Here is a 10,884-nt window from a genome sequence, read left to right as displayed (position 1 = left end):
TATGCGGGCCTCTCACTGTTGTGGCCTCTCCCGTTGCAGAGCACAGGCTCCGGACGCGCAGGTTCAGCGGCCATGGCTCACGGGCCCAGCCGCTCCACGGCATGTGGGATCCTCCCGGACCGGGGCACGAACCCGCATCCCCCACATCGGCAGGCGGACTCTCAACCACTGTGCCACCAGGGAAGCCCCATGGCTCTCCTTTAAACACACTCCCACTTCAGTGTCCCTGTGATGTTGGCCTTTCTAACCAGACATCTCTTGCTTCAGAGATCTACTGGCTAATTCCCTTGCCTCTTTCAAGTTTTTGCTCAGATTCTCACCTTCTCAATGAGTCCTACCCTGACCACCTTATTTAATACTGCATTCAATTCCTATTCCTGATTCCTCTTCCCTGAAAGATGGAGGGTCCTGAGATGTGCCACTCAGATCCCCTTCTGGACTGAAGAGCTTATTTCCCCTTTCTCTTGTTGAGAGTGTGGTTGCAGATGGCCCTCAGCTCTCAGACTTCTCTGGAAGTCTTGCCCTGGGCTGAAAAGAGCTGTCTTGATCACAGCTACCCTCTCCCTGGGGGGAGCCTGCACCCAATCACTGGTCTCTATTGGAGTATAAGGGCCTGGTCTCCTTGAATCAATTCAGAGCTCCTATGGGGTTGGCTGAGACTGAATCGCAACTAGGTTTCTTCTGCCCAGGTGGCTTCTGTCCCTTTCTTCTATGAATGCTGCTCCCAAGAGTAGCTTACCTCCTGCATGCTGATCTCCATCTGAGTCTGCTTTCCAGGGAACCGCATAGGTAAAGCCTTGCCTTTCTTTCTTCCTCCTCCTCCTTCTTCTTCCTCTAATATCCTAAATATTTTACTTGTGTATTATGATTTTTTTTTATAACACACACAGACACACACACCCCATTCAAATGTAAGCTCCACAAGAGGGGGATCTTTCTTTTTTTTTTTTTGCCACGCTGCATGGCTTGCAGGATCTTAGTTCCCTGACCAGGAGTTGAACCCAGGCCACCACAGTGAAGGCACCGAGTTCTAACCACTGGACCACCAGGGAATTCCCATGGGTAGGGATCTTTGTCTGTTTTATTCACTGAGGCATTTCAAGTACCTAGAACAGTGTTTGGCGCAGGTGCTAGATAAATAACATTTGAATGAATGGATATGCTCTGAAGTGAATCAAGGATTTGTGAGAACAAATAACTAAGGGCCATGCCCTAGTCTGGGGGTCAGTGATAGGGTGTTTGAGGAAGGGACACTAACACTGAGACCTACGGGTGAGCAACGGGGTTGAGTATTCCTTTCCTTACTGAAAAATGAAATCTATCATGTGGCTGAAAAACGCCTGTCTGGGTGTACCTAGTGAAATACAGACAGGGTGTGGGATTGGACAGTCAGCTCGAGAGCCACATCTCCCGGGCCAGGCCTCTGGGAAGGACAGCCAGGGGCTCAGGCCTCTACCATGTTCCCTTCCCTGGACAAAGGGCCACAGCACAGTTACTCTCCTGAGCCCTTTGCCTGTGAGGGAGCCCTTGCCTTTCTGGACTAGCAATTTCGGTTCTGGAAACATTAGGCAGATTCCCAAAGTGGCAGTCATGGGCTATGTGGGGAGGCCTTGCTTAAGTGAATTCAAATGGAGTTGTACCGGACTTCCTTGGTGGTGCAGTGGTTAAGAATACGCCTGCCAATGCAGGGGACATGGGTTCGAGCCCTGGTCCGGGAAGATCCCACATGCCGTGGGGCAACTAAGCCCGTGCACCACAACTACTAAGCCTGTGCTCTAGAGCCTGCAAGCCACAACTACGGAGCCCGCGTGCCACAACTACTGAGCCCGCGCCCCTATAGCCCATGCTCCGCAACAGGAGAAGCCACTGCAATGAGAAGCCTGCACACCACAACGAAGAGTAGCCCCCGCTCGCTGCAACTAGAGAAAGCCTGTGCACAGCAACAAAGACCCAACGCAGCCAAAAATAAATAAATAAAATAAAATAAAATAAATGGAGTTGTACCAAATCCAAGACCATGACCAAAGCTTGCAAGAGTGGCTCTGCTCATGTCCCCCTCAAAGACAGCTTCATCCAGAACACTGTTACCAGGTGTCCACTGTAAGCAAGGTCCACCCAGTTTCTGTCTGGACAAGGGCTGAGACTCTCACCTGGGCCGGTCTCACAGGTGACCGGGAACTGCTTTATCAGCGGCACGGAGGTGTTGCTGTAGTAGTCGGTATCCAGGACCCACCAGTATGGGCGCTGTCCAAAGAGAATCCTGTGAAAAAGCAGAACCGATATCTGGAGTTACTGAAGGAATACTTTGTCCCAATGCCACACCTTCGAGAAGAGAGAGTAGCTCAAGGAGAAGACCCATGTGATCCTACACAGAACACTGGTATCACGGGCACCTCCAAGAAGGGGAACTGGATGGCTGTAGAGGGGCAAGGAAGGGAGACTTTTATGGTGCACCCATTATATAACTTTTGAATTTTGCACTATTTGAAGGTATTATTTATTCAAATATAAATAAATAAATCCAATATCCTCAAAGCCGTATTAATGGCAACTATGTGACTTTTTTTTTTTTTTAAACCCCAAGAAGAATTTGTCCTGGCAGGATGCGTAGGAACTACAGTTTGCAACTTGGACTTGTATATTCTACGGGTTCTCTTTCTGCTGGCCTCCAGAGTCTTGGGTTTCTTCCGGACACCAGAGAATGAGCCCCAGCCCCAAGGACAAGGTCCACCAGGAGATGTGGTCTCTGTTTCCATCAGAATCACTCTCTGTAAGGACATACATAGCTTCAGGGGCTTGTTCTGTATCCTCTCAGCTTTGAAACAGAATATCTCAGACAAACCTCTTTCCCTTTCAAAGCATGTTTTTCATTGTGGAAACAGGTGTGAAGGGTCGGTCAGGATGCCTCCTTTGCCCTGCAGTGGAGGAAGAGTGATTTCTCACTAAAATTAGCCACTAACTCTGACCTCTACCAACTCAGAGAAAATCCATGGTTCTTTACATGAAATTAGATGTTTGGAATAACATTTTATCTTTTTATTTTTTAGAGTTATGCTATTGAATACCAGAAGTTACAGACAAAGTCGATTTTTCAACAGGAATTTCAGAATCCCATCAATACGCCTTGGGCTTCTGAGCCCAATAACGATGTTCTTTCCTACCCTAAAGGACTTTTCTTGTTTATGGCCAAAGAAAATTAGAGCTGGAAGAGAACTTAAGAATCACCTGCCAGTGAATAAAGATAATTTTAGGGATGGTAAAGATCTTAGAGGGCAGCTGGTCCAACCTCTTCATTTTCTAGACGAGGAAATAGAGGCCAAACCAGTAATGTGTTAGAGTCATCTGGTACTGGCTAACAAATGTAAAATATTCAGGATTTTTGCAAGCTGGACCCAACGGTAGCTTGAAAGTGGGATAATATACACAGTAGAAACTGGCAAATACTAAAATCAGGGCTTTTTACCCCCAAGAGTCAGTTTATCAACACTGGATATAACATAGTTCGTAAGAGCCTTGCCTCCGACACCACCTGTGTTTTTCTAGTCGTTTAACTCAGTGCCTTAAAGTGCTTAGCACGTGGCCTGGCACATACTACGTGTTCAATGAATGTTAATAACTGTACTAATTATTAAGGTCCCAGAGATAATCTAAGTTTACAGATTATAAAACAGAAACTCAGAGAGCTGCTACGAGTTGTCCAGGACATATAGCTGGTAGGTGGCTGAACAAGAGAGTTTCCTGGATTACTTCTCATGACCCCACACAACAAGTTTTGAAATTGCCTATGTGTTTCCTTTCTTCATACCTCATTTTTCTTCCTTCGTACATCTATCTTTATGTCACCTATGCTGTTTCAAAGTAGTAAAACGGTGTTTCTTTGCTTATAGCCTATAATTCACAAGGTCCAGCTGGCCTTCCATCCATATGACATAGCCTTTCCTGTGTCTTCAGGTCACTGACAGGGTTTTCTCTGTCTTCCCTCATTCTGTAGAGGATCCAAAGTCAGGAGGGGAGTAACCTGTGGCTTCCTTAATAACATGGAGAAGGCAACTTCTGATGGACAGACATTTCCGGAGAGAATGCCAGCCTCTTTCCTTGCCGAGCTCCTCTTTGTCTGGCTCTTACTTACCACTTAAAGACGAGGTTGAGCCAGTCTCCAATCACAGCTACCCAGAGGAGTTTGATGCCCACAGCTTCTCGAAGATGGAACCAGATGGGGAAGAGGACATAAAAGGCATTCCTGAGGTCTGCGATCACAGACACCAAGATGAACCAATCCTGGGAGTTCTGGTAATTCACCTGGAGGTAGCGCGTTGACTGGATCCCAAAATCATGCAGAGCATTCATTCCCTCTTCCATCCTCACTCAGGAAGCCTTTGGCTGTGCCTTTGCAGTTATTTCAGACTTGGTGGTGATTGCTCTGCTATCAGCCTGTGCCTTGCCTCTGTTTTATACACTCTGTATCCAGTCTGCAGGTCAACCCAGCCCTGATCTTTGGACTCAAAAACCGCTTTTGTCTAAAATCTATTGATCAAAGGTGCATCACCAGTAGGTTGATGCAAACATGTTCAGCGTCATTTACGTAAAATAGAAAAACAGGCACACAAAAACAGCCTGATCGTCCACGGGCTGGCACAGCCAATTATTAACTTTGGCATTGTTGCTTGACAGTGCAAGGGGCTGCCCTCCTGGTTCCGAAACCCGGCCAGAGACACAGGACAGAGTCTAAATCTGCCAGGGTTCTTGCAAAGATGCCTAATTTCCTAAGTCTGCAACTGCATGTATTTTGGAACAAAGAGAAGTCTTGGTGCTCTAGCTATTCAACTTTTAAATTATTAATTTTAAAATATAGTAAGTTCTATTGTACTGGGAACTGTCATGTTGCTGGGCATTTCTTAACTGCATTAGGGTCTAGAAATGCCTCTGATTTGCGAGTCAAACCCTCTTCACGGTATTGGCTCTGTGTCTCTTAGGGCCAGAAAATAATCATCTTTGAATGCACTGATTAATTTTTTTGTTGTTGCGTTTTTGGCAGTGCCACGTGGCTTGTGGGATCTTAGTTCCCCGACCAGGGATGGAACCTGTGCCCCCTGCCGTGGCAGCGCAGAGCGCTAACCACTGGACGGCCAGGGAATTCCCCCTTTGGGGTTTTTTTGTTTGTTTGTTTGCTTTTCTTTTTTGTGGTATGCGGGCCTCCCTCTGCTGCGGCCTCTCCCGTTGCGGAGCACAGGCTCCGGACGCGCAGGCTCAGCGGCCATGGCTCACGGGCCCAGCCGCTCCGCGGCATGTGGGATCCTCCCAGACCGGGGCGCGAACCCGGTTCCCCTGCATCGGCAGGCGGACGCGCAACCACTGCGCCACCAGGGAAGCCCCCCCCCCCCCACTTTGGGGTTTTAACACATAAGTTTAAGCAACAGAGTGAATGCGTGTTCATGCAAAAACAATATGATGAATATGTGGTTCTAAATAAAAACACCAGCAAACTGGGGACTGGGGACTCTGGAAAGGGCTCCGTACTTTGAGCTCTCTTTCATTTGTACCTGGAGATTAGGTATAGCTATAGATATGATATAGATATAGATATAGATACAGATATATCAATATAAACAAATAATCACCAGGAAGTAAATACAATGTTATTATAACCATGGATGTAGACAAGGAATAAAGTAACAAACACCAAGTTATGAGAAGCAATGCTGCCTGCTCACCCCTACAAACAGAAACCATCCTGCAGTAGCCTAGAGACCAAAGCCTCACACTCTGATGACCTAGGACTGTGAAGGGAGCAGGGGCTGACTCAGGTGACAGACGGATGCATTTTCAAGAATAAGAGCCAGTGGGAATAAAACTTGTTAAAACCCTCACGAATTCCCCATTAGGAAGTCCATGATTGCTTTGTAAGGGGTAGTTTGGGGACAGGGAAAAGAAATTCAGAGCAAATGAGTTTGTAGCAAAGGTTGACCACATTCCATGCTGGAAATGATTAAAACCTCATCCAGGAGGTATGATCTGGAGTCTTATCCCCACCCCACCCCCTGGGCTCCTACCCAGCTCAAGCAGAATCCAACTGCCCTTGACCACATTGTCTCTGCTGGTCCAAGCAACCCTCTCCTGCCGTGCCTTACCTGAAGAGGAGGGATGATGGTGGTGGTGGCCTGGTGGGCTGCAAATGACGCGTGTACTCGTAGTGTTGAGGGGGGAGGGTGTTCTGCATCATCGGGACTGCCTGGCCACAGGTAGTGGGCCCCGCAGAAGAGGTGACCCCTTCCCTCTATCCAGATAAGCCTTCCTAGAACGTATTGAGTAACTCTTGTGTGATCCCTGGGGACTGATGTTTCTATGGTCTGAGGTGAGTCAAGGGCAAATAGGCCAGATGCTCTGATAAAATATTCAAAGGCCACTGTCTGGGTCTCCCCTGGGCTGCTAGGAGCCAGCGTGTCTGAGTTGGGCGGGGTGGCCATCACGTGCTCAGCATATAGGGAGCCAGGGGAAAACCCTATCTTCTGGAGGAAACTCAGGGAGCATGCTCGTGTTGATAAGGAGTCCAGATGGAGCTGATATCCCATTCTGGGCACACTGGGCCGTGGGGGAGTGGGGGAGTCCCTCTGGCAGGCTGCCCGCCAGGCAGGGGGACTCTCTTCATCAGAGCAATTGCATACATCATGAGACTATTTGCCAGTCTCTACCTTTCTAACTTCCACCCCCTTCCTGCTGCCTCCAGCAAAAGTTTATCACGTGCGGAAAGAGGTGAGGCCCCAAAGGACTTGAGCCTACTAGAAAGCTGACTGAAGAGAGAAATTGTGGAGCTCTCAAGTCCTCAGAGGACTTATGGATATTTGTGGCGAATACAGTGGAAGAAGCATTTGAGTTGCTGGAGGTTTTGTTGAGAATTCTCTCATTTAAAGAACTATCTCCAGGACTTCCCTGGTGACGCAGTGGTTAAGAATCCGCCTGCCATTGCAGGGGACACAGGTTCGAGCCCTGGTCCGGGAAGATCCCACATGCCGCCGAGCAACTAAGCCCGTGCGCCACAGCTACCGAGCCTGCGCTCTAGAGCCTGCGTGCCACAACTACTGAAGCCCGCGCGCCTGGAGCCCGTGCTCCGCAACAAGAGAAGCCACCACAATGAGAAGCCTGCACACCACAGCGAAGACCCGCTCGCCACAGCTAGAGAAAACCCGCGCGCGGCAACAAAGACCCGATGCAGCCAAAGAAAGAAAAAAATCTATCTCCGGAAGGGGGATTCCATCATCTCCCTCCAACTCCTGGCATCTTTCCTTTCAAGAAGTTCGCCAGGGACTTCCCCGGTGGTCCAGCGGTTAAGAATCCGCCTTCCACCACAGGGGATGCGGGTTCGATCCCTGGTGGGGGAACTAAGATCCCACATGCTGTGGGGCAGCTAAGCCCGTGCGCTGCAAGTAGAGAGAAGCCGGGCACCACAACTACTGAGCCCTCGTGCTGTGGGGCCCACGCACCACAACTAGAGAAGCCCGCGCACAACAGCGAAGAGCCCGTGCAGCCAAGATAAAATTAAAAAAAAAAAAGATTAAAAAAAAAGTTCCCCAGTTTAATTCAACAAATATTTCTCGAGCAAATGGCCTCGCTTGGCTCTCTGAGGAATTCAAAGGTAAATCACAGTTGTCCTTAGGGATTTCCACACCCTCTCTAGTTGGGCAGGGAAGCCATTTACTTAACTATGTAGACTGGGGGATCCTTGGATGGAAACTGAATCCATTTATACAAATATCAGTGAGCTCCCTATTATTTTGTCCTAGTTGCAGATGACTCAAGACTGCTTAATACCCTCTGGGGAAATGACAGCTGAGTCTAGGAATCAATGAAGGTGGAAAATTATATGGGTCCCTCTTTACCAGGCACATTAGCTGGGCACTCCCCAGGCACTCTCTCCACAAACAGAAATTCAGAGGCTTGGGGATCTTGGTTCGGGAAGAACATGAAGGCAGGGTTCCAGAAAGTACAGTCTGGTCTGCCATTAACTAAGTGCAGCTGGTTCCAGTGTATCTGGCACCTTCTTCTTCCCAGAGCAAGGTTGACTCATTCAATCAGACAAGCTTCTTTGCCGACAGGAAAGCAAAAGGGAGGGAGCCGTAATTGACCATGGACCTCATCCAAAAATTACATTTATTACCAAAAAGAAATTGTGAATTTATCTACAGCCAAATCCTCTATTCTGACCAGGGCTCTGGGTTCCCTTGAGAGAGGAGCTGCCTTTCTGCTCAGTGATGATCACGAGAATGAGTCCTGTCTGCACAAGGTAACAGGGAGGCCAAACCCAGCTTCAACCCAAGGCTTTGTCTGAGTAACAGCATAGCTGTCTCTCAAGGGTGACAGGCTGAACTGCAAGATGTATAGTTTTATTTTTTGAAAAATTTATTTTCAGGTGCTTTTTTTTTTTTCCTACGAAGTGATCATTGGTGGGGTGGGGGTGGGGGTGTTTAGGGGTAGACAGAAATTGGCTGGATCAGCTGCTGTCACCTTTGACGTGAGTGACCCAGATCATTTTTTACAAAAACATGTTGGTAAAAACAGGTGGAGGGAGAGGTGGATTAATCATTGTTAGCCAGTGAAAATGGCTGATTTACCTCCAGCGTAGTGGGAAAGTTCAGCTGCAGGACCTTGAACTGTGCATCTATTGACCAGGTGGAAGGAGCATGGTGCATGTCTCAAGATGAGCTGGACATTTTTTTTTTTAATTAATTAATTAATTTTTGGCTGCGTTGGGTCTTCATTGCTGCGCGCGGGCTTTCTCTAGTTGCGGCGAGCGGGGGCTACTCTTTGTTGCGGTGTGCGGGCTTCTCATTGCGGTGGCTTCTCTTGTTGTGGAGCAAGGGCTGTAGGCTCACGGGCTTCAGTAGTTGTGGCATGCGGCCTCAGTAGTTGTGGCTCGGGGGCTCAAGACCGCAGGCTCAGTAGTTATGGTGCACAGGCTTAGTTGCTCCGCAGCATGTGGGATCTTCCCGGACCAGGGCTCGAACCCGTGTCCCCTGCATTGGCAGGCAGATTCTTAACCACTGCGTCACCAGGGAAGCCCTGCATGTGTCTTTTTGAATTATGGTTTTGTATGGGTATATGCCCAGTAGTGGGATTGCTGGGTCATATGGTAATTCTGTTTTTAGTTCTTTAAGGAACCTCCATACTGTTCTCCATAGTGGCTGTATCAATTTACATTCCCACCAATAGTGCAAGAGGGATCCCTTTTCCCCACACTCTCTTCAGCATTTGTTGTTTGTAGATTTTCTGATGATGCCCATTCTAAGTGGTGTGAGGCGATACCTCATTATAGTTTTGATTTACATTTCTCTAAAAATTAGTGATGTTGAGCAGCTTTTCATGTGCTTCTTGACCATCTGTATGTCTTCTTTGGAGAAATTTCTATTTGGGTTTTCTGTCCATTTTTTGATTGGGTTGTTTGTTTTTTTAAATATTGAGCTGCGTGAGCTGTTTATATATTTTGGAGATTAATCCTTTGTCCGTTGATTTGTTTGCAAATATTTTCTCCCACTCTGAGGGTTGTCTTTTCGTCTTGTTTGTAGTTTCCTTTGCTTTGCAAAAGCTTTTACGTTTCATTAGGTCCCATTTGTTTATTTTTATTTTTATTTCCATTACTCTAGGAGGTGGATCGAAAAAGATCTTGCTGTGATTTATGTCAAAGAGTGTTCTTCCTATGTTTTCCTGTAACAGTTTTATAGTGTCCAGTCTTACATTTAGGTCTCTAATCCATTTTGAGTTTATCTTTGTGTATGGTGTTAGGGAGTGTTCTAATTTCATTCTTTTACATGTAGCTGTCCACTTTTACCAGCACCACTTACTGAGGAGACTGTCTTTTCTCCATTGCCTATTCTTGTCTCCTTTGTCGTGGATTAATTGACTATAAGTGCATGAGTTTATTTCTGGGCTCTATTCTGTTCCAGGATATATGCGTCAATGCTTAGAATCTACTTATATGATGAAAAAACATAAACATACAATACTTTCTAAAGCAATTTGAGGGTTTTAAAAATTAAATTTAAAATTATACTTAGTAACTAATATTACTGTCCTATTTCTGCACCAACAATACACTTAAGACATTCAGTTGTAACTCTGCCTGCTCATCTGTATTTCTCCCTAGACAGTAAGATATGGGAGGAGCGGGATAATGTTTGCTAGTTTGCTGTAACATTGCCAAGGTTAAATAATTATTTTCCACATTGCCTCGTTTTTAAAATATCTATAAAGATCTGAACCAATATACAGCAACCTTTATTATATTTTCCATGTCACTTTACATCAGAACCCTGAGGTGGACAACTGTGAGTCTATGTTGAGATCTCTTCTTTACCTTTTCCTTTTATTGCAGTGAAATTATTTCCTGCCCTTCTGTGCAATCCCTTTTTTTTTGGCTGTGTTGGGTCTTTGTTGCTGCGCGCAGGCTTTCTCTAGCTGCGGTGAGAGGGGACCACTCTTCGTTGTGGTGCATGGGCTTTTCATTGCGGTGGCTTCTCTTGTTGTGGAGTACGGGCTCTAGGTACACATGCTCAGTAGTTGTGGCACACAGGCTTCAGTAGTTGTGGCTCGTGGGCTCAGTAGTTGTGGCTTGTGGGCTCTAGAGCGCAGGCTCAGTAGTTGTGGTGCACAGGTTTAGTTGCTCTGCAGCATGTGGGATCTTCCCGGACCAGGGCTCGAACCTGTATCCCCTGCATTGGCAGGCGGAGTCTTAACCACTGTGCCACCAGGAAAGTCCCTGGAAAGTTTTTATCATAAATGGGTGTTGAATTTTGTCAAAAGCTTTTTCTGCATCTATTGAGACGATCATATGGTTTTTATTCTTCAATTTGTTAATATGGTGTATCACATTGACTGATTTGCATATATTGAAGA

General features: G+C 46.8%; 1 protein-coding gene across 1 annotated transcript in view; it reads right to left on the bottom strand.

Moving 5' to 3' along the window:
- The window catches only part of G6PC1 (glucose-6-phosphatase catalytic subunit 1), a 9,171-nt gene extending 4,704 nt beyond the window's left edge, over positions 1 to 4,467 (bottom strand). The window contains exons 1-2 of the mRNA XM_007102104.2: positions 4,130 to 4,467; positions 2,151 to 2,260 (exon numbers count right to left, since the gene is read on the bottom strand). Coding sequence (XP_007102166.1) covers positions 2,151 to 2,260; positions 4,130 to 4,359 — 340 coding nt within the window. The 5' untranslated portion in view covers positions 4,360 to 4,467. The remainder of the gene's footprint in view (positions 1 to 2,150; positions 2,261 to 4,129) is intronic.
- Between the last annotated feature and the right edge of the window lie 6,417 nt (positions 4,468 to 10,884).

Source organism: Physeter macrocephalus, chromosome 14, assembly GCF_002837175.3.
Source record: "Physeter macrocephalus isolate SW-GA chromosome 14, ASM283717v5, whole genome shotgun sequence".
NCBI classification, from domain to species: Eukaryota; Metazoa; Chordata; class Mammalia; order Artiodactyla; family Physeteridae; genus Physeter; species Physeter macrocephalus.
The sequence above is the reverse complement of the archived record's forward strand: the minus strand, read 5'-3'. Positions and strand labels throughout refer to the sequence as shown.